The sequence below is a fragment of the Crocuta crocuta genome, unplaced genomic scaffold (genome assembly GCF_008692635.1).
Source record: "Crocuta crocuta isolate KB4526 unplaced genomic scaffold, BGI_CrCroc_1.0 scaffold3, whole genome shotgun sequence".
Lineage (NCBI taxonomy): Eukaryota > Metazoa > Chordata > Mammalia > Carnivora > Hyaenidae > Crocuta > Crocuta crocuta.
The window spans coordinates 12,556,116-12,580,158 of record NW_027529934.1 but is presented as its reverse complement, the minus strand read 5'-3'; the positions used below and the strand labels follow the sequence as shown (position 1 = coordinate 12,580,158).

The window sequence follows — 24,043 nt, the reverse complement described above, 5'->3', positions numbered from 1 at the left end:
GAATAGGGGAGGAGCAGGGGGTGGGGTAGGGGGTGGGGAAAGAGAATCCCAAGCAACCTCCACGCTCAGCACTGAGCCCAATGTGGGCCTCCATCCCACAACTATAAGATCATGACCTGAGCTGAAATGAAGAGTTGGACACTCAACCTACTGAGCCACCCAGGTACCCTGAGAAACCCTATTTTTGTTGGAAGATTAGTGTGATATTTAATCTGTTCTTTAGAGTTACCTTTGTTGGTAGGGTTGGGTAGGATGACAGTCTGTCTTTGTTCAGTCTGAATATTTAAAGTACCATATTTTCAATTTTGAATGGGGCAGTTGTATAGCATACTTTTACNGGGGAGAGGGGGAGAAAGAGAGAAATCTTAAGCAGGCTCCACACTCAGCGTGGAGCTCGATGTCACGAACCATGAGATCATGACCTGGGCCAAAACCGGGTCAGACACTCAACTGATTGAGCCACCCAGGCGCCCTCTAGGGAATTTCTAAAATACATAATTGTGGGTCCCACTTCTAGGTATTCTGAATCAGTCTAGAATAAGCCTAAGAAGCTTTATTTTTACAATTTCCCAGGTGATTCTGAAAAAGATGACTCATGAAGTATATTTTGAGAATGTCATAGAGTTTGAAATTTCACCCAAAGATTTCTTTTATTTCTTTTTTAACTTGTAGCAAGTAGAAGTTAACAGGTCACAGCTCAACCTGGCAATTGCAAACCATGATATCCCACCAGATGCTGTACGGGACAAGAAATTATGCAGACTGCCACCATTAGATACCAGCACCCTCGTGGGGGTCTTTGTGGAGTATATCATCTCTCCTAGTCAGTTCTACATCCGAATCTATAGCAGGGATTCATCAGAGTTACTTGAAGATATGATGATTGAGATGCGGTAGGAATCTGTTGTTTTCAATGTATTTTTCATGTATCTCATTCTAAATCAGTACTTCTCAACATTTTACTTTTAGAGCTTTTAGAAATTAAGGACTTGAGAACTTTTCTTTACTGATATTTATCTTAGAAATTAAAACTGCAACATGTAAAAAATATTTTTTGTTTAAAAAAACAGTCCATTTGGGTGAACATAAATATATTTCTATGAAAAGTAACTATTTTCTGGAAATTAGAATAGTGGCATTATTTTACATTTTTGCTGATCTCTTTAATATCTGTCTTAATATAGGAAAGTTTGATTTTTTTTTTTTTTTAAAGGAAAGTTTGATTTTAATGTCTGCTTTTATCTTTAATGTCTTGAGCTACGTTGTTTTGGTTGAAGTGTATGAAAACATTTGACCACACAGATACATAGTTGGGAAAAGGAGTATTTTCTTTCTTTTACAAAAAAAAATATTTTAGAGAACATGTGAGTGGGGGAGAGAGAAGGGCAGAGGGGAGAGGGAGAGGGGGTGGAGAGAGAGAGAGAGAGAGAGAGAGAGAATAAATCTTGAGCAGGCTCCATGCTCAGCACAGAGCCCAGTGTAGGATTTAATCCCATGGCTCTGGGATCATGACCTGAGCCAAAGTGAAGAGTTGAATGTCAGTTGAATTTTAGTTAGTTAAACATACAGTGCAATATTGGTTTCAGGAGTAGAATTCACCGATTCATCACTTAACATACAACACCCAGCGCTCATAACAAGTGCCCTTATTAATACCCATCCCCCATAGAACCCATCCCCCACCCACATCCCTCTATTAACCCTCAGTTCTCTGTATTTAAGAATCTCTTGTTCAGTTCTCTCTTTTTTTCTCCCTTCCCATATGATCATCTGTTTTGTTTCTTAAATTCCACATAGTGAAATCATATGGTGTTTGTCTTTCTGTGACGTACTTATTTTGCTTAGTGTAATATATTTTTGCTCCATCCACATCATTGTAAAAGGCAAGATTTCATTCTTTTTGATGGATGAACAATATTCCATTGCATATATATACCACATCTTCTTTATCTGTTTATCAGTCAGTGGACATTTGGGCTCTCTCCATAGTTTGGCTCTTGCTGATAATGCTGCTATAAATATCAGGGTACGTGTACTCCTTTGAATCTGTATTTTTGTATCCTTTGGGTAAATACCTAGTAGTGCAAGTGCTGGATCGTAGGGTGGTTCTATTTTTAACTTTCTGAGGAACCTACATACTGTTTTCTAGAGTGGCTGTACCAGTTTGCATTCCCATCTACAGTGCAAGCGGGTTCCCCTTTGTCCTCATGGGAAAAGGAGTATTTTAATAGCCTTTTTAGAAATTTGTGAATCATCTTTGATATTTAAGAAAATTTGTGAACATTCCAAAACTTGAAAAGTGGTAGTTTCTTAAAGTTGGTTGCAATGTGGGATTTGAACTTTTCATACCCTGCTGTTAAAATTCACCAGTTTTCCTTTGTACCTTGAACAGACCCAGGATTGGTTATGCTATTGCAGGTTCCAGTGCAAAACTAAAATGCAGTCTCCAAGTTTAAAAATTATTAAGTATTTTAAGATAGCAATAGCAGAACATTAAAGCAAGCATAAGGCACTTAGAGTAACCAGCCTTGAAAGGATCTTTTACCTTCATTTATAATTTCAAAACATCATGCATTGATCATTTGGAAAATACTGATTCATGGGGTTATGTACATCTTCCAGATGTGGACACATTTCATCACACAGTATAAAAAAATCACAGTAATTAATATCACCACTGATCTCATCAGAGAAGTATTACCTATTAGCAGGCTGTCAAACTCGTGGTAGATGTGACATTTCCAAAATCCAAATTATCACTTGAAGGCCTTGAATTTTAACATTGATGACAAATACTGTCAGTATTTTTCTTGAAGTGACACGCTCACTTCATTTTTGAGAAAATGTGTGCCATACACTCAAGTCTGAATAAATATAGTTTGATAGTAGCCCTTTCAAACAAAAATGATGTTCCATGAAAAAAAAGTCTAGTTCCTCTTCCAAGTAAAAGTGAGCCACACACAAAAAAAGCAGTTAGTTCAGTTCTTAACTCAAATGCATAACTGGTTTTCTTAAGACATAGAATATTGAAAAGAGGTTACTCAGTGGCTGAGATGTAATAAACTTAATTTTTATTGGTTTATCAAGGACATTCTTAAGTGACATTGGCCTTTATTTTTTCCTTCTTTTTCTTTTATTTAATGTGAGTACATGGCAGTGACAAATAAGTGACTGTTAGTAAAGTTTAGTGACACTGCCTTGATTTGGCTAAGACACCTCGCTTTTACAGTTTTTTTCAGTGCAAATGTTAATGCAATGAAAAGGGCAAACAACTATTTTCATAATAACACTAAAATATTAAAATAGCCTTGACCTTATGGACTTGTTAAAAGGGCATCAGGGTCCCAGGGGTATGTGAACTGCACTTGGAGAACTACTACTATAATTAAACTCTTTTCTCTGAAAAATGATGTCCTTTTTAGTAAACATCATGTAAAACACCATGTACATTTGCAGTCATTTTAGATTTATTCATGAACAATAGTGTCTGTTTTTTACATTGATGTCATATATAAGAATAATGTATTTATTATGTATCTCTCCAAGACGATTCCATTTTTTAAATTTACTGCATTATATACTCCTCTTTCATCCAAGAATGCCTGGCAAAATGTAAGTCACATAATAATCACTTAGTAAAAATATTATCATATATTCCATTCCAGTATGCCTATAAGATTTAGTACATATTTTAAAGCACACTTACTGGCTCTTTGGCTTTGAAGTTACTTTAACTCTGGGCCTAGTCTCCGTATCTCCAAAGTAGGGGTAATACTTGTACCTGCCTCACAGAGTTGGGAAGATTCAAGCACTTAGAATGGAGTCTAGTTCACCTGTTGGCTGCTGTTGTTACTAATACCACATCTGTGTGCTTGGGATTTTGAGACATGAGCCGTTTGAGGAGAAGACAGACAGGGTCTTCACCTTTGTGAACACCATGACTATCTGGGGAGATAGGTAGGGGAGAAGTGGGGTATTGCATGAAGCAGTAATTCTGCCTGTGTACAGTGGAACAAAGCTTCACAAAAGAGATTCTTGAGCTAGGCTTAAAAAACAAGTAAGAATTTGCCAGTCAAGAAAGTGTGAGTGGGTATGTGTGGATCCAATCCCTGTCACCAAGGCCAGTATTGACAGCAGAGTAGCATGGTGTTCTGGGAGCAGCAAATAGGGAATGAAGTCACCACTGCGTGAGGTTGAGTGGACAGTGACTGAATGTGAAACTGGAATATTAGGGGAGAGCAGGAGTATGAACACCTTGGGCAGGAATTCTGACTTACTCTGTAGACAGGGCAGAGACTGTGAAGGTTTAAGAAGGTAGGGGCATTAACAGGTTTGTATTTTAGCAGGATAACTCTAGTTGCAGTGTGGAAGTTGGGTGAGTGAACAGGAGAGCATCCATTAATATGCTAGTCTTGGTAAGAGAGAGAGTGGAAAGAAAGAAATTGGAGAGAATTTGGGGAAGTAGTTGCCAGGTCTTGGTAACAAGAAGGATGAGGGAGAAAAGAAGGAGAATATGAAGCCTTGTTGACTTTAGAGATTGGGTAGATTTGAGCTGGGGTTACAAGTTTACACCTGGTGCCTATAAGGTGACCATGAAGTAGTGAATTGAGTGTTAAGTGGACAGTAGTAGTTAGGATTAGGTTTAACCACTGTTACAGAGACATAAGTTACCCACAATATCTTAAAAAAAGATAAGTTTATTTCTTCTTCCCATAGTAGTCCATATGTAAGCAGTACAGGCGGGATAGTGTAGCTCCCTGGTGTTAGGGACTCAGTGATATCTGTCTTGCTATCCCAGATGTAGCTCGCCACCACATCCATGAGGTCCTCATTCCAGCCAGTGGGAAGGAGAATGAGAAGTAAGTAGGAGGTTGGAGATGTGCCATTTTCTTTGAAAGACATGAGCTAGAATTTCCATACTTTTACTTTTTTAAATTGTGGTAAGATACACATAAAATTTACTATCCTAATCATGCACACTTTACTTTTTCTCACAGCTCATTGCTCAGAACTTAATATTCACATCTAGATGTGAAGGAGCCTGGCAAACCTGAATGGCTATATACTCAGTTAAAATTTGGGATTCTATTACTAGGAGAAAAAGAGAAGAGAATGAAAATTGGGCAACAATTAGCATCTTCTGTGTATAGCTGGAAACAGTTTTAAAGTTCAGAAGTGATTCAGAGTTTAAAGATCAAGATGGAGAATCATTTTATCTATAGTGGTGTGAAGACGTGAAAATGGATGAGATGATGTTCAGCAAGAATACTAATAGTTACTGGGTACTTACTGTAATTGGATTCTGTGCTTAACATTCACATATTTTTGCTAAAGTTTTATTGTCCTCTTCATGCTCAACAAGTAAACCGAAGCACAGAAAGATAAAGTCACACAGCTAGCAAATGATGGAGTTAGGATTTGAGCTCATATTACTGGTTCCAAAGCCAGCTCTTATTTTATACTTCCTAAATATAAGATCCCAGAGAACCTAGACTTTAAAGGCAATTAGAGAGCCAATATTAGAGAGCCAGTTATTGACAGGGAAGAAGTAGGAGAAAATAGTGTCTTGGAAGCCAAGTAGAATCGAGTTTGAAAGAGAATAGAATCAGGGTCATGTTGCAGAGAAAGCGAGTGTATTGAAAGCTGGAGAGACAGGCTGTTGGATTTGGGAATTAAGGGGCTACTTTAGGAAGTGCTGAGGAATAAAGTTGGATTGAATTTTCAGAGAATATGAGATAAAATGAGTCTATAACTTTCCACGTGAAGAAGTTTGTTGATGAAGAGAAGGGTATTGGGTAAGAAAGAGGAAAATAAAATTAATTGGTATTAATAAATATTAACAAATCAGAAAAAGTGAGGATTTTTTCCCTTGCTTTTTGCCAAGACTTTCTTGCTCCTGATGCATCAATAGAAATATTTTCTCCCCTTCTGAAATTCCCTGTTTTATGGAATTCTACAGGCGCTGCTACTCCAATCAGCTGGTTTCTGATCGATATGCCATGCCAGAGTATTTTATCCAACCAGGACATCTTTGCTGTGTCAGGATTTCTGAGGATAAGTGGTGGTATCGGGTCATTATCCATCAAGTCCTTGGGAAACAGGAGGTTGAAGTATTCTATCCAGACTTTGGAAATATTGGAACTGTTCATAAGTCCTCCCTAAGATTTCTCAAGTGAGTTAACAAATCTGGTTAAGTTATTAAGTTTTGAATCATAATGCTGAAGCTACATGGGGTTAGGATTGCTCTTATGCCTTCTTTTCTTCCAGCCCTCTTTTTTTTTTTTTTTTTTTAAGTGCATATGGACTTGCCATATGGTCCCTTAGTTTCATGTTGGGATTATAATCTCTTATGTCTTCTTTCTCATGACTGAATCTGAATGGACCATGAGACTCTAAATTTCATTCTCTTATTAAGAAAATGATTCTTTGGGTGATGCTGAGAGTTGCATTTGTATGGCATGAAGATTGGTCTACTTATACCTATATTTTAATTGTATAGGTTTCAAGGACTATTATGTTTTAAAATTTTATTTCTTAGATTGCTTTAAAGTATAAGACATTCATTTAAAAATGCATGAATAACATACTTGGAAGTGCTGTAAACAACTAAAATCCATAGTGGATTAGAGAGTCCATAAATGCAGTTTTAAACCATGATGGAACATTGGGGTATGTGGTCGTCTCTTGCAGGTGCTGCTACACAAAGCTCCCGGCTCAGGCCATCCCTTGCTCCTTGGCTTGGGTGAGACCAGTACAGGTATGCTTGTTCCCATTTAACCAGCAAGCATTTGGTGCTGAGGACGGTTCGAGGATCTCAGGATACAGAAACAAAACCTGCAGTAGGCCCTAAAAGAAATCGTTGTAGATAGTCTGGGAGATGGACGTGGAGCAGAAGTCCTGTCTGTGTCACCTTGGCTGGAGGGATGTGTAGTGGCAAGTGCCAGACGTGCAGAGGGAGGACTGTGCTTGCTTCTCTGTTGAGGCTGGTCAGGGATGACCCTGTGGTAGAGCAGGCACTGGGGTGGAACTGTGAAGGAAGAGAGGACTATTACTGGACACAAAAAGAACATTCCAGACAAAGGGAAAAGTAACATGAAACATCTCAAATTTGAGAAATGGGAAGTGGATCCATTTGCTTCTGTGGCAGCACGTGAGCCGGAGTTGGCGGATGGCAGGCGGTGCCGGAGAAATAGGGCCCTGCGCTGGGCATGCGTGTCTGTGTTGGGGGGTCTGCGTGTTGTCCTGTAGATGTGGGGGAGCAACTGAAGGGTGTACTGGGGAACTGCCATACTCAGTTACGCGGGTTTTTGAGGAATTCTCTAGTAACATAGTTGTGCGAGACGACTGGAGGGGGATGAAGCCGGAGGCGTCTTCGTCCACAGAGATACACTTGTTAGTGTAATTAGGACTATTGTGTTTTTCCCTCAGAACTCTTACATATGTGTGGCATACACACTTCTTACACCACATTTGTCTGTTTACCTTATCATTTGCTTATTCCTTAAATTTTTTTTAATCTAGAAAACACAATGAAGAGGAAAGAAGAAAACATGACCTATTACTATACCATTCAAACACATTGAATTTAGAAATTTGATGTGTGTTTCTTTCAGCTTAGTTAATTGGATGTTGGGGGGTCAGGGTTTTTGTAGGGTTTCCAGGGTTACATAAAATAGTAATCATATTCTTCACTCAGCACTATTATAACATAAATTTATATGTTGCTATTGTTCTCAATTTAAATAGATTCATAGTAATCTCTTAGGTAAGTGTCTATCCTACATTAACTATCCCTTTATTGTTAGACATTTAGTCTGTTCTGATATTAGGGTATTGAAAATAATGTATGCAGTTATGACTTTTGTGCAAGTCAGTATTCAGGATTGTTTTCTAGGGTGCATGTTAGTCTTGACCAGGTTTCTCTTTACTACTACCGTCAGGAAGCTCAGGGCTAAATTTGACCCACTTATAGGCAGTGGTCATTATTCTCATATTGTCCAGATGGCTTCCATTTTTGTTTCTCTTTTTGTTTTCTCATTTCCTTCTTGAAATTCTTCTGACCGTAGGGCTTTTGCCAATTCTGATCATTGGAATAGCTTGTTTAAAGAATTATCACAGTTGGTTCCTTTTTTGTCATTCAGATTTAAGCCCAGATGTTATTTCCCCAAGAAGAACTCCCTTGACCATGGTGCCAATTGAAAGTACACATTTCCACTTTATTCGTTCTTTGTCAGTTTATTTTTATAATGCCATCTGGTATTGTCTTAATTTGTTCACATACACAGTGTAAGCTCCTGAGATGAGGGACATTGTCTCTTCACCACTGAACCTCTGGGGCTTTCATGAATGGTCATTTCATGGTAGGTGCTTAATAAATGTTTGTAACTAAATGAATGAATCTCACTGTATTTCTACATCTTTTTTCTGGTTTCAAAAATAGTTAATGCACTTGGTAATGGCAGAGTAGCAGTAGAGTAGTGTGGCAGGGTGACTCCTCCCATACACAAAATCCAAAGCCACTCTTGGAGGTCAAGGTGCAGTAGGTAAGATGAGGAAATTTTCAGCTTCTATCCTGGGGTCACTCCCCAGTTCATAGCCTTGCTGGCATGAAGATTTAGAAGACATCATTTGGAACTGGGACTGGCCAAGCAGCTGAGAGTTAAGGGAGAAATGCTGGAAGGGAGGGAGCCTCAGAATGGGTGTTCCAAAGTCAGGGCAGGCAATGTGCCAAAGTCTATAGGATCACTAAACTCTGCAGGTGCTGGGAGAACCTGGGGACCCTGGTGAAAAATCACTGGCTTAACTATTCTTTCCTTTTCTCGCCTTGTATGCATCATTTTGAAAAGCTTTTAAATCATTCCGCTAAGTAACACACTATATTTTAGGGATTCCTCTAGGACATAAACACATCTGTATGTAAAGACGCAAGAACATTAGAACGCTTTCTTTTTAAAAAAATTTTTTTAAAAATGTTTTATTTGTTTTTGAGAGAGAGAGAGACAGCATGAGCAGGGGAGGGTCAGAGAGAGAGGGAGACACAGAATCTGAAACAGGCTCCAGGCTCTAAGCTAAGCTGTCAGCACAGAGCCTGACACAGGGCTCGAATCCACGAACTGTGAGATCATGACCTGAGCCTAAGTCGGATGCTGAACCAACTGAGCCACCCAGGCGCCCCTAGAACACTTTCTTCTTTAACCTCCTCTGCCAATCTGTTCTTGTTGTATAATTATTACTACTATTTTTAACCCCTCCAGAAACTGACCACATAAAATAATGTGCATTTAGATTTAGTCATATATTTCTCAGTTTCTTGGCTCTTCATTCTTGCCACTCAGACCCTTTGGGAACANACTGTGAGATCATGACCTGAGCCGAAGTCGTACGCTTAACCGACTGAGCCACCCAGGCGCCCCATGAACTGTATTCTTTAAGATTTCATTTTGTGAGGATTTGTTGATGGCAAACTTAGTTATGTTTACCTGGAAACTTAATTTTGCACTTTCCTTTGGAAGATAATTCACTAGGTATAGAATTTTAGGTTGGCAGCTAATACGTTTAGTGCATTGACAGTCTCATCACAGTGGCTTCTGGTCTCCATTACCTTATTGGCAAGGTCAGTGGTCAGTCTGTGGATGTTCCTTTGAAGGCAGTGTCCTTTTTGTTTCTAGCTCTTTTAAGATTTCCTGTTGGTTGCTTGTGGTTTCAGTGTTAGTATCTTTATGTGTGCATTTATTCTTATTCAACCTACTTTGTAGTTCGTTGAATTCCCTTTTATCAGTGTTTTGTTACTTTTTATTAAATCTGGAAAATTCCCAGCCATTATCTCTTCAATTATTTACTGTCTTTTTCCCCATTATTCATATTTACATTGCATCTGTCTGTTTTTGCATCTCTTTTTCTGGGACCACAATTGAACATATGTTAAACTTTCTCAATTTATCTTCCATACTTTTTAACCTCTCGTCTGCATTTTACATATTTCTGTCTTTTCATGTTGCATTCTGGGTATTTTTTTCCCCAAATTATCTTCCACTTTACTGATTTAATATTTAATTCTACCTTTTCTGCTATTGAATCAACTTGTTAGGTTTTAAGTTTTGGTTATGTTGTTACTTTGTAAAAGTTCTCTTTGACATGTAGTTTTGCTAGATGAATTTTTATAGATTGCTGATCCCTGCAAAAGCTTTCAAATCTTTTTTGTTGTTACTTTAAGTGTAGTAAGTCTAGTTGTTTTATAATTGCCTAGAAAATCAGATATCTAAAAGTTTTGAAGGTTTATGTTGTTTCTCCTTGTTCTTATTTGTGATTTGTTTCTTTGTATGCCTTTGTATTCATTGTCTTTGAAAAATTATTTGTAAGAATGTTTGAATAATATGGGCTGAGGCCTCCTACGTCTAGGGAGATCTGCATTTGCTCCTGCCAGGTGCCTAGGGAATACTACAAGTCTGGAATCGTGTTAAATTAAATGAACACCTGAGAATTTGTGTACCGTCCAGGTGATGTGAAAATTGAACTACAAATCCATGTGAAGGCTAGTTTATTTCTTTTCCTTTTTGAGGCAAAATAGTTCCCACTTTCCCTTCAATTTTGTCCTGATAATTTGTTACTCTTGATAGTTCTTTGATACTTATGGACATATTTAAAAAATACTTTATCTAGAAATTTTAGTTGTTTCTTTGGGACGGTTAGTTCAATAATTTAATTTAACCATTTCTGAAAACAAAAGCATTTCACCACATAAATGCTGAAAGATTTTCTACAGTCACGTTTTTCATAATTTTTCCTTTATTCTTACTTTTTTCATCCCCAACTCATTACTGTCCTGAAGTGTGTTATTCTAGTACTGCTGTGGTTTTATTTTTCCACTAAAATCTCCAGTTCTTCAGAAATTTATTTTTGTATATGCTTACTATAATTCATGTTTGAATTTGTCATCCACATCTCATGTCTCAATTCTCTTTCAGGAACACTGGACATCCAGAGCTATTTTGCAGTTCCAGAAGTTGTGTGGTTTGAAGCCATTAGTGGGGGTAGTGGATGAATATGTAGATGGAATCCTTAACATTTTTCTATGTGATACATCCTCAAATGAAGACATCTACTTCCATCATGTCTTGAGAACAGAGGGCCATGCTATTGTATGCCGAGAAAATGTCCCTTCTAAGGTGGAGCAGGCGGGATGTATTTTGTAATATATTTTATTTAATCTCAGCCCTTGACGATGTAAGAGAATTTAATGCAGGAGGTTATTTGATATATTCTTTAATCTTAGAAACATCTGTGAGATTCCTGCCCCCTTAATGCAGAGCACTCTTAATTTTCAAATAACCACAAAAAGCTACATTGGCTTTATTATTCTTTAAATGCGAGTACTTTTATTTTAAATAATTGATTTGAGGATTCAATCTTACCTCAGACTATTTCTTGGAGGTCATTTTAAACAAGACAACACTCTCTTATTTTACAAATATTGATAGTGATGTCTGCATCACTGTTAAGATTGATGTTGGTAATTTTTGTGACTAGGAAAAATTGTCAGTATGGAAAACTTTTTAACTGTTAAGGCTTTGGAGATAATACATTTCCCCAACATTTGAAAATTACGAGGTGCTAACTTTTTCGTTTTTTTCTCTAAGTAATTAAACTCTTCCTTTTTTTAATCCCAGGGTTTCAGAGAACTCAACCCTTTAGCTTTATATACCAAGTCTGGTGCAGGACCAGAGGACGTGGTCCTGACAGAACTGGGTTACCCTTCCCAGCAGCACTATCTTAATGAAGACCGAGAGATAAGTCCACAATCAAAGGAGAGTGAATTATATACCCTGGTAAGAGGTTTTTTGCAAATATTATTATTATTCTTTTTACTATTATTAGCATTTAACGAGTACCTACTATATGCCAAACACTATAAAAAGCACTTTTCAGCATAACATATTATTTAATCCTTACAAAATCCCTGTAATAAAATTACCATAATTGTCCTTATTTTAAAGTTTATTTTTTGGGGGTGCCTGGGTGGCTCAGTCAGTTAAGGACCCAACTTCAGCTCAGGTCATGATCTTGTGGTTTATGGATTCCAGCTCTGTGTCAGGCTCTGTGCTGACAGCTCAGAGCCTGGAGCCTGCTGCGGATTCTGTGTCTGTTCTCTCTCTGACCCTCTCTCACTCACATACGGTCTCACTGTCTCTCTCAAAAATAAAAAATAAAAATAAAATTTTTCAAAGTATTTATTTATTTGGGGGGTTGGAGGGAGAGAGAGAGGGAGGGAGAGAATCCCAAGCAGGCTTCATGACATGAGATAATAACCTAAGGCGAAATCAAGAGTTGGACAATTAACTGACTGAGTCACCCAGGCGCCCCATCCTTATTTTATAGATGAGGAATCTGAGGTTTTCCAAACCTAGGGAAGTTTGGAAACTTTATGCAGTGATCTTAACAGTACCTTGTTTCTCATTTTTTGCTGGTTTCAACCTTTGCTTCAGGAATGCTTGAGTGGTTCGGTTGGTGGAGTGTCTCTTGATTTGAGTAACTCCTGATTTCAGCTCAGGTTATGATCTGCTGGTTCATGAGTTCAAGCCCTGTGTGGGGCTCTATGCTGATGGTGTGGAGCCTGCTTGGAATTCTCTTTCTTTTTCTCTCTCTCTCTCTGTCTTTCTTCCTCTCCCCTGCTCTCNAAAAAAAAAAAAAAAAAAAAAAAAAAAAAAAAAAAAAAATAGAAATCTTTGCTTCAGTTGCGCTGTCTCCAGTATGATTTCTTACATGTGTGAAGTGCTGTTGCTGCCTTGGTGCAGTTGGTGCAGTTGTGAGTTGACCTGCACTCAGCCAGTTTCTGTTCTTCCCTCTGCACACTTGAGACTCTTCACACTTTATTTCTCACTTTCTCTGTAAACCTTGCTGACTCTCATCCACAGTAATAACAATATTAGTATTATTACTACTGCTGTTATAATTTTGTATTATTCCAGCCAACAGTAGAAATAAAACTTTTTTTAAAAATTAACAACAGTAACACTTATTGAACTTGTACTACTTGGGAGGGGCTCTTCTAAGCACTCACATGTATTGGTTAATTTAGTCTTCATGATCACTTTACCAGCTTGGTATTTTAGTATCTCTGTTTTAGTTGTAAGTAAAGTGAAGCACATAGTAAGAACTTAAATGATTTTTGAACAAATAAACATGTCCTCTGAGTCTTAATATTCCTCATGACAACAAGTATTGGGCCTAAAATACAGGGTGTGTTCAATTTGAGAGCCAAACATGTTGTTTTGAGCACAGCAAGCCTTTTTATTTTCTTTGAATAAAATATGAAAATATTATTTTGCTTAAATATGATTTGTATATTTGAGTTATAAAATAAAATTGTGGATATAATCTTATGTTTTTAGTAGACATTTACTAACTATTAGATAAGAAGGGAAGGCCACTTTGGCCTCTGAGAGGTTAACCTGTTCTGAAAAATATGTATGAATGTTTATTGCTCCATGTTTGAAACAGTGTAAGAGTTTTAGGTTTCTAGTTTATGTTAAAATTATTAGGCTCGTTTGGCTCATAACACTTTCTGAATGCTGAATTTTTCTTAATATTTATTACTTGATTAGAACAATTATATTTCCTGATTCTTAAATAGTGACTTGAATACGACCTTTACAATTTTTAGACTGTCCTGTCATTATTGTATTGATGTCTTCAAATAATCATAGTTCAGTCCTGAAAATGAAATAAGGCCATCTTTTCTGCACAACAGATAAGACTTAAAATTCTCATATCCCACCCCAGCCTATATTTTAACATGTCAAGATTCCCATGTGCCACCCTCCCCATTTCCCTCCCCAGCCACCTGCCCACCATCCCTCCCCACTTCCATCTACTTGGTTCCTTGTAATCCCTACTCTTCTTTTAAGCATCCTGACAGTTTGTGTTACCTCTTTCATTGCATCTTCTCAGGCATCTTTTTTTTTTTTTTAATGTTTTTATTTATTTCTAGGAGAGAGAGAGACAGCGTGAGCAGGGGAGGGTCAGAGAGAGAGGGAGTCACAGACTGAAACAGGCTCCAGGCTCTGAGCTGGCAGTCAGCACAGAGCCCGACGCGGGGCTCGAACCCACGAACCGCGAGGTCATGACCTAAGCAAAAGTCGGACACTTAACCGACTAAGCCACCCAGGCGCCCCAATTCTCAGGCATCTTAATCCCCAGGATTATTTTGGTCATATCTCTGTGATGGTTCCACACTGAAGGTTGTACATTGATTGTCTGATTGTGTGTCTTCCTGCTGTAATTTGAGTTCCTTAAGAGCTGGGACCTGCTGCATTCACTCGTCTCTATATGCACAGAGCTACCCTGTATACATTTCATAATGTGTGCTCAATAAATGCTTGTTGGCTTGAACTAGTTTAGCAGGATAGGAAGATGTAGGATCGTGGATGAAGTTAGAAAATATTGTAGCATTTGTGTGACCCATAGTGAAAAATTTCTCCTAGAATGTATAGGCATGCAGATTTTAGAAACTGCATTAGTGTAGAAAATAATTTAAAAAAAATTTTTTAACATTTATTTGTTTATGAGACAGAGAACATGAGTGGGAGAGGGGCAGAGAGTGAGGCACAGAATTTGACTCAGGCTCCAGGCTCTGAGCTGTCAGTATAGTGCCTCACACGGGTCTTGAACCCACAAACTGTGAGGTCATGACCTGAGCCAAAGTCAGATGCTTATCTGACTGAGCCACCCAGGTGTCCCTGTAGAAAATAATTTCTTTTTTTGTTAATTTTTTAAATGTTATTTTAATTATTTATTATTTTTGAGAGAGGCAGAGTGCAAGTGGGGGAGGTGCAAAGAGGGAGGCGCACGCGCGCACACACACACACACACACACACACACAAAATCCGAACAGGCTCCAGGTTTGGACCTGTCAGCACAGAGCCCAACGTGGGGCTCGAACTCACAGACTAGGAGATCATGACCTGAGCTGAAGTCAGATGCTTAACTGACTGAGCCACCCAGGCACCCCTAATAATTTCTAAAATAGTTATTATAGAAAATAATTTCTCTTTCATATTTCGCAACAGAATATTAATGATGAAAAGGCTTTCAGTCACCTTAAATCTGAGATAAAGGAGCCATTAAAGGATTCTGAATTCAGTTCTTTGAAAATGCAAGATAAGAGCTGTGAAGAAGATCCACAGTGGTCCTTGCCAGACCTAAAGGATCTGAAAGAAGAAAATGAGGTAGGAGAAAGAAGGAACTTTTTGATAATATGATTACTATAGTTAATTTATAAGTGAAGTGGATCAGAATAAAAGAACTCTTGACATTCTGCTTTCAGTGCCGTCAGAGCACCTTTCACACATGAATTACATTTTCTCTACAACAGTCACCAACACCAAGGTTGAAGCAACATAGCCTTGACCATAAAAAAGGAAAGGCATTCTCTGGCTTTGATGTGTTCATTTCTATCTTGTTGCTTTGGGCGGTCTTCAAGAATTATGTAATGATCTGAAACTAGTATTGAGAAACAGTATTAGGAAAACCCAAGAGGAAAAGTGTTGACAGCTTTTTTGGAGGATGTATTCTATTTTTATTTTCTTATTTTTTTAAATGTTTATTTTCAGAGAGCGCATGCGTGCACATGTATGCACTAGCGTGAGCGAAGGAAAGACAAAGAGAAGGGGGGTGAGAGAATCCCAAGCAGGTTCCATGCTGTCAGCACAGACCCTGACACAGGCCCCATCCCACAGATCATGAGATCATGACCTGAGCTGAAATCAAGAGTTGGACACTCAACCAACTGAACCACCAGGTTCCCTTTATTATTTTTTATTTTTTTAAAATTCATTTCTGAGAGAGAGAGAGAGAGAGCATGAGCAGGGGAGGGTCAGAGAGAGAGGGAGATACAGAATCTGAAGCAGTCTCCAGGCTGTGAGCTAGCTGTCAGCACAGAGCCCAACGTGAGGCTTGAACCCATGAACCATGAGATCATGACCTGAGCCACCCAGGCGCCCCCCCCCCCCTTATTTTTAGTTTAATCATCTGTTTATGTACACATAGCTTAGAGTGACCTATAATCCCTTCCTCTACATTTTGTATTTCACAGAGCAACCACGTCATCTATTTTAGTTGCTGCTTTTGGAATTTACTTTTATTTCTTTCATTAAATAACATGCTTATGTTGTTATTTCTGAAGTTTTCAGTGTTATATCCCTCTATGAATGATGAGGATTTAAGTTCTCTTTATTCCCTTCACCCCACCACACACACACATATGTATCCTTTCTGTCCCCTCCCTGTCCATTTTACTAATGTCGTTATAGCATACTTTCCATTAGATCAGTATTTACATTATTATGACTGTGAATGCTATTGAGAGTCAGATAGTATGCTGTGGCAACTTTTCCTTTCCAGAATGACATTTATTTTCTCTAGTGTTAGGATTTCTTTCTTTTTAAATCAGCATAGAGTAAAATTGACATTCTTCTGGTGTATTGTCCTATCATCTTTAGTACATGTATAAATTTGTGTAACCGCCATTATAATCAGGATACAGGATGCTTCAATCACCAGAAAAACCTCCCTGGTGCTGCCCCTTTATAATCAGTCTTCCCACATCCTCAACTCTTAGAAATCATTGATTTGTTTTCCATCACTATAGTTTTACATTTCTAAGAGTGTCGTATAAGTGGGATCATACAGTATGTAACTTTTTGAGACTGGCTTCTTCAATTTAGAATGGTACCTTTGGGATTTATCAAAATTGTTGCATGTATCAATAGTTTGTTTCTTTGGATGGATGAGTAGTAGTTTATTGAAGGGTTATACCATAATTTGTATATCCATTCTCCCTCATTGAAGAATATTTGGGTTGTTTCAGTTTTGAGTAATTATGAATAGAGCATCTATAAATATTTGTGTACAGATTTCTGTACATACATAATCAGGAATCATATGGTAAGTGTACCCAAACTGTTCCTATCTTGAGAACACTAGGTATTATCAATAATTTTTATTTTACACTATTCAAATATGTAGTAGTGTCACAGTGTGATTTTAATTCGCATTTCCCTAATGACTGTTGTTGAATATCTTTTCATGTGCTTACTTGCCATCCATAATACATGGTTCTTGGGGAAATGTCCAAGTGTTCTGCCCATTTTTTGTTGGGTCATTTATTTTCTTGCTAGTAAATTTTGAGAATGCTTTAAATATCCTGAATACAAGTGCTTTGTCAGATATGTGACTTTCAGATATATTCTCCTTCTTGTAACATGTCATATATTCTCTTAATGGTGTCTTTTATACAGCAAAAGTTTTTAATTTTGAGAATTCCAATGTGTGTATATATACACACATGCACACACACACATACACATACACATATATATATTTTATATATATATATATGTATACATACATATATATACACACATACCTCTTTATCCATTCATCTATTGATTGACACTTGGGCTGCTTCCATATAAAGCTGCAGTTAACATACAGGTGCATGTATCCCTTTGAATGAATGTTTTTGGGTAAGTACCCAGTAGTGCGATTACTGGATCATAGGGTAGTTCCATTTTTAACTTTTGAGGAACCTCCATGCCCTCTATCCAGAGTGGCTGCATCATTTTGTGTTCCTGCCAACAGTGCACAAAGGCTCCTCTTTCTCCATATCCTCTCAAATACTTGTTTCTTGTATTTTTGATTTTAGTCATTCTGACAAGTATGAGGTGGTACCTCATTGTGGTTTTGATTTGCATTTCCCTGATGGTGAAGAGTGTTGAACATCTTTTCATGTGTCTGTTGGCCATCTCTATGTCATGTTTGGAGAAGTGTCTTCATGTCTTCTGCCCATTTTTAATTTGGATTATTTGTTTTTTGAGTGTTGGGTTGTATAAGTTCTTTATATATTCTGGATGCTAACCCTTCATCAGAGATGTCATTTGCAGATACCTTCTTCCATTCAGTAGGTTGTCTTTTAGTTTTGTTTATTGTTTCCTTTGCTATGTAGGAGATTTTTATTTTGCTGTAGTCTTAATAGTTTATTTTTGCTTTTGTTTACTTTGTCTCAGGAGACAATATCTAGAAAAAATGTGTTATGTCCAGTGTCAAAGAAATTTCTATCTGTGCTCTATTCTATAATTTTTATAGTGTCAGGTCTCCCATTTAGGCCTTTAATCCATTTTGAATTTATATTTGTGTTGGTCCAGTTTCATTCTTTTGCATATAGCTGTCCAGTTTTCCCAACACCATTTGTCAAAGAGGCTTTTTTCCCACTGTGTATTCTTTCCTCCTTTGTTAAAGATTAAATGACCATATAAATGTGGGTTTATTTCTGGGCTTCCTATTCTATTGCATTGTTTTATGTGCTTCTTTTTGTGTCAGTACTATAAAGTTTTGATTATCATAGTTTTGTAGTATAACTTGAAATTGGATTGTGATTTTTCCAGCTTTGTTTTTCTTTTCATCAGATTTGTTTTTCAATTTGTTTTTTTAAAAATGTTTATTATTTTTGAGACAGAGAGCAAGCAGGGGAAGAGCAGAGAGAGAGGGAGACCCAGAATCAAAAGCAGGCTCCAGACTCTGAGTTGACAGCACAGAGCCTGATGCGGGGCACGAACCCATAGACTGTGAGATCATGATCTGAGCTGAAGTCGGCCACGTAACCGACTGAGCCACCCAGGCACCCCTCAGTGTTTATTTTTGAGTGAGAGAGAGGAGCATGAGCAGGGGAGGGGCAGAGAGAGACACAAAATTTAAAGCAGGCTTCAGGCTCTGAGCTGTCAGTACAGAGCCCAACACAGGGCTTAAACTCACAAATCATGAGATTATGACCTGAGCCAAAGTTGAACATGCAGTTGACTGAGCCACTCAGGTGCCACATCAGATTTTCTTTTGATGGATTGTGATTTTGGTGTGAAGACTGAAAACTTACTCAGTAGCTTATAAATCAGTTCCCTTAATTTTTGTATAAAATGTGAAGTTTCAGTCAAGGCATATATATGGAGTTACACACACACACACTTGGTTATTTTTGAGAGAGAGAGAAAAACCACAAGTGGGAGAAGGACAGAGAGAGAGGGGTACAGAGGATCTGAAGTGGGCTCTGCACTGACAGCTGAGATCCCCCCTGTGGGGCTTAACTCATGAACCATAAGATCATGACCAAAACCAAAGTTGGACGCTCAATTGCCTGACCCACCCAGGCACCCCAGTCAAAGCTTTATTATTATTATTATTATTATTATTATTATTATTACTGTTATTATTGCACCTGTTGATATCCAGTTGCTCTCAGTGCTCACTTCAGCATCACATATACAATTGCTCTAACAACATTGGATTAAAAGACTACCTTTCTCCATTGAATTGTTTATGTACCTTTGTAAAAAGTCAGTTGAGCGTATTTGCATTGGTCTGTTTCTGGGTTCTCTGTTCTGTTTTATTGATCCATGTGTGTCTCTCTCTGCCAATACTACCTGATCCCTGTAGCTATGTAGTACGCTTTAATATCTGCTAGAGTGATTCATACTACTTTATTTTTCCTTGTCAAGATTTTTTAGCTATTTTAAGGTCTGTGCCTTTCCATATAAATTTTAGAATAAGTTGTCTACTTCAACAAAATACCTTGCTGTGATTTTGCTAGGAATTACATTAAACTTACTCATCAGTGGAGAAGAATTGACATCTTTACAATGTTGAGTCTTATACAAACATGTTTCTACATTTGATTCTTCTTTCTTTATATCAGCATTTTGTAATTTTCAATATATAGGTCCTGTACATGCCTTAAGTATGACCTAATTATTTCATTTTATTTGGAATGATTGTAAATGATGTGTTTTAAATTTTAGTTTTGCATGCTCATTGCTGGTATATAGAAATGCATTTGATCTTTCTATACCAATCTTCTATTCTGTGACATAGCTCAAATTTTCATTCCCACTTTCTATTCTCACTTCCAAAAACCTTGTCTAGCAATGCCTGAGGGTTTGTAGTATCTGTGGTATAAATTTGGGTTGCTTCTCAGTTTTTCCTGCCTACAACCTCAAGATTCTACTTTCTCAGGACTGTTTAGTAAGTTGTCACTTGTCTGCTTTCCCGTATCTAGAATGTAGGTGGTATTGTCTCTTCTTCTGTTCTCTTTAGACTTAAATCTGTGTGTTTTGGGGATGTTTTGGGAGAGAGACAGTAATAAGTTGTGTATGCAAACTGCCGTCTTTACCTGGAGTCAGGAAAAAAAATTGTAAACCTAAATTTTAAAATGTACTTGTATAGCAACTGTAAATTAAAGTTTTACTTTGTTTTCTGATCCATTCTAGGATGAGATCCCCACTGGAATGCCATGCCTAGAATCAGTGACTATTGGTGATGACGTTTGGGATGAGAACTGGCTGCCTTTGCAGGCTAAAATGGGTAAAGGGGGCGATGCTGCCTCCTACTCACTTACCTCAACTCTTAGTGGAAAGAAGCCACATCCGCCATGTAAAGAAATGCCACAGAAGGTTAGATCCTTGGGACAACAGAAAGCAAATCATTACTGTAAAACAGAAATGTAAATTTCCTCAAGAAAGCTATACGCTCAAAAGCATCTGTCAGATGATAATTCCCAAGAATTCATTTTTTCCTCAAGATGGTAGTGATAGGGAAGAGGACAGCTTGGAACAGGGGAGAGTAGATCATGGGCTTATTGTTCCATCTGCCTTTTGGCTGTTAGGATTTTTGTTTTATCACAGAAACCTTTGGCCTTAGGATCTATAAATAACTGTTTTCCCTAATTTTATTTTTATTACATTTGTCTTGTAATATAATCTCTGGATCTCCACATTGAGAATATTAGCTAATATTGGGCCTTACTATATACTTAAAATTTATTTCCTACTGGTTATTAGAAGAAATATCTATAGTTAAATTGTTCTTTATTATTTGTGCCATTTAAATACTAGATGATCATGAGAAGTCATCTGGCCATGAAAACAGTATTGAAGAAAATACTACAAACGAGAGTTGTATTTATTTCTATGAGATCTGTGTGTTCCAAGGAATTCAGGATATCGGGTGTGGGCCAATAAAATAAGGGAGGAAAGTCACACTGATTCAGAAACTTAATAAACACTTTTTCTTGTTTAATCAACTTTGCCTCTTTGTCTTTACCTTGCCCAAGTTATTCTCTGTTTGGATCATGTGGACTATATCTTAATTTATTGTTTCGTTTTTTTCTCTATAGGATTGGTGCTTTTCTAAACCCAAAGATACATGGGATGATTCATGGCAGCCTTCAGGCCTTGTGAATGGAATGAAAGTAGAAGCTCAAAAGCAAGAGGAACTGAGTGCTCAGGAAAAAAATACTGGCACAACCAGAATTCAAAAGGTAAACGTCTTAAAGTAAATGTTACTTTGGCAGAATCTCTTGGGGAAGTGCTTTCACTTTTTGAAAGTAAAATTCTGGCTAATGATCCCACTCTGAGCATTTGGTGGAATACATATACACAAAATGTATATTGATTAAAAATAATTTCAGTCAATTTAACATATTTATTTCTTAAAAAGAAAATCATAAGCCTAGAATTGCAAGATTGATTAACCTCTATGTTAGAGATACAGAAAACAGATATTTTCATATAACTTAGCCGGAAATATTAAGCTCTCTCTCTGTCCTATCATCTAGTCTGTTTTCTTTGTTTGTTTGTTTGTTTTCCTCGTTGCTGTGACAGACAGCACTAATTCAGGAACAAAATCCATTTTTTCCCCAATGTGTAGTCTTGACACCATTACCAAAGATCAGTTGAGGGGCACCTGGGTGGCTCAGTTGGTTAAGTGTCCCACTCTTGATTTCAGCTCAGGTCATGGTCTCATGGTCGCGAGATCTGGCTCAGTGTTGGGCATGGTGCCTGCTTAAGATTCTCTCTCTACTTCTCCCTCTGCCCCTCCCCTGCTCACTCTTTCTCTTTCTCTCTAAAAAAAAAAAAATAGATTAATTGACATAATTTTTATTTATGGGCTTTGGATTTTATTCTGTTGGTCTGTATGTCTGCTTTAAGCCAGTCCCATAATGTTTGTGTTTTAAAAAATTTTTTTAAACGTTTATTCATTTTGGAGAGATAGATACAGTGCGCAAGCAGGTGTGGGGCAGAGAGAGAGGGAGACAGAGAATCCTAAGCAGGCTCCCGGCTCTGAGCTGTCAGGACAAGAGCCCGACATTGGGCTTGAACTCACAAACCATGAGATCATAACCTGAGCTGGTAGGATGCTTAACCGACTGAGCCACCCAGGCACTCCAGTGCCATAATGTTTTTACTACTGTTAACTTTATAATATATTTTGAAATCAGGAAGGGTGGTCTCTTCCTTTCACCATCCCCACTTCTGAGGTCCTTTGTAGTTTCATATGAATTTTAGGGTTGTTTTTCAGTTTTTAGAAAAAAATGCCATTGACATTTTGATAGGAATTGCTTTGAACCTGTAAATCACTTTGGGTAGTATGGAAATTTTAATAATCTTCCAATTCATGAACATCTGATGTATTTTCCATTTATTTATGTCTTCTTCCGTCAGTGCCGATTTCAGTGTGCCGATCTTTCACCTCCTTAGTTGAATTTATTCTTTGGTATTTTATTCTTTTTGATGCTATTGCAAATAGGTTGTTTTCTTAATTTTCTTTTCAAGTAATCTCTACACCCACCTTGGGGCTCAAACTCACAACCCCAAGATCAAGACTTGCAAGCTGTACCAACTGAGCCAGCCAGGTGCCCCTTAATTTCCTTTTCAAAGAATTTGTTGTTGCCATATAGAAATGCAACTGATATTTGTTTGTTGATTTTATATTCTCCAACTTTACTGAATTTGTTGATTAGTTCTAACAGTTTTTTGGAGTCTTTATTATTTTCTGTATATAGGATGATATCATCTGTAAATAAAGATTATTTTATATTTTCCTTTGTGATTTGGTTGTCTTTATTTCTTGTGTTGCCTAATTTCTCTGCCTGGGACTTTAGTATTGTGTTGAATAGATGTGGTGAGAGTGGACTTCCTTGCCTTTTTCTTGATCTTAGAAGAAAAGCATTAGAGGAAATTAGGATAGTAGCTGTGAGCTTTTCATATATGGCCTTTACTATGTTGTAATTTTTTTGTAGTCCCAGTTGTGAATTTTTATCATGAAAAGATTGAAATCTGTCAAGTGCTTTTTTCTGCATGTATTGAGATGATTATGTGATTTTTATACTTCATTCTGTTAATGTGGTATATCACAGTTGATTTTTATGTTGCATCTCAGGGAAAAATCCCATTTGGTGATGACACATTCTTTTAATGTAGTATTTAGAGTTTTAGTATTTTGTTGAGAAATTTTATGTCTTTACTCATCAGGGTCATTGGCCTGTAGTTTAATTTTCTTTTTTTTTTAAATGTTTTATTTATTTCTAGGAGAGAGAGAAAGAGACAGCGTGAGCAGGGGAGGGTCAGAGAGGGAGTCACAGACTGAAACAGGCTCCAGGCTCTGAGCTGGCAGTCAGCACAGAGCCCGACGCAGGGCTCGAACCCTCGAACCGTGAGATCATGACCTAAGCAAAAGTCGGACGCTTAACCGACTAAGCCACCCAGGCGCCCCTGTAGTTTAATTTTCTAATAATGTCTTGTCTTGCTTTGATATCAAGTTAATGCTGACCTCATAAAATGAGCTTGGAATTGTTCTCCACTTTTTTGTAAGAGTTTGAGAAAGATTGAGAAAGTGAATTCTTTAAATGTTTGGTAGAATTCACCAGTGAAGTTACCTGATCCCTTTTAGGGGAGAGGGGCGGAGTTTGGTTACAAATTCAGTCTTACTTGTTATTGACATATTCAGTTTTCAGTTCTTTGTGATTCAGTCTTGGTAGGTCGTATGTTTGTAGGAATTTATTCATTTCTTCCAAGTTATCCAGTTTGTACATAATTGTAGTAAGATCATTTTTTATTTCTGTGGCATCAAATTTGATGTTTCTTCTATTTTGATATTTGAGTGTTCTCTTTTTTTTATTAGTCTAGCTGAAGGTTTGCAAATTTTGTTTATAGCTTCAAA

The 24,043-nt window shown here is 37.5% G+C and overlaps 1 protein-coding gene across 3 annotated transcripts in view; it reads left to right on the top strand.

Annotated features, from left to right (window-relative positions):
• TDRD5 (tudor domain containing 5) overlaps nucleotides 1-24,043 on the top strand; it is an 85,237-nt gene that overhangs the window by 48,370 nt on the left and 12,824 nt on the right. For 2 of the 3 annotated variants that reach the window (XM_077763123.1, XM_077763122.1), the window contains exons 8-15: nucleotides 673-893; nucleotides 5,960-6,172; nucleotides 6,691-6,757; nucleotides 10,965-11,165; nucleotides 11,667-11,825; nucleotides 15,067-15,225; nucleotides 20,314-20,496; nucleotides 21,219-21,362. In XM_077763123.1, coding sequence (XP_077619249.1) covers nucleotides 673-893; nucleotides 5,960-6,172; nucleotides 6,691-6,757; nucleotides 10,965-11,165; nucleotides 11,667-11,825; nucleotides 15,067-15,225; nucleotides 20,314-20,496; nucleotides 21,219-21,362 — 1,347 coding nt within the window. The remainder of the gene's footprint in view (nucleotides 1-672; nucleotides 894-5,959; nucleotides 6,173-6,690; nucleotides 6,758-10,964; nucleotides 11,166-11,666; nucleotides 11,826-15,066; nucleotides 15,226-20,313; nucleotides 20,497-21,218; nucleotides 21,363-24,043) is intronic. The other variant, XM_077763124.1, reaches the window with a different exon arrangement.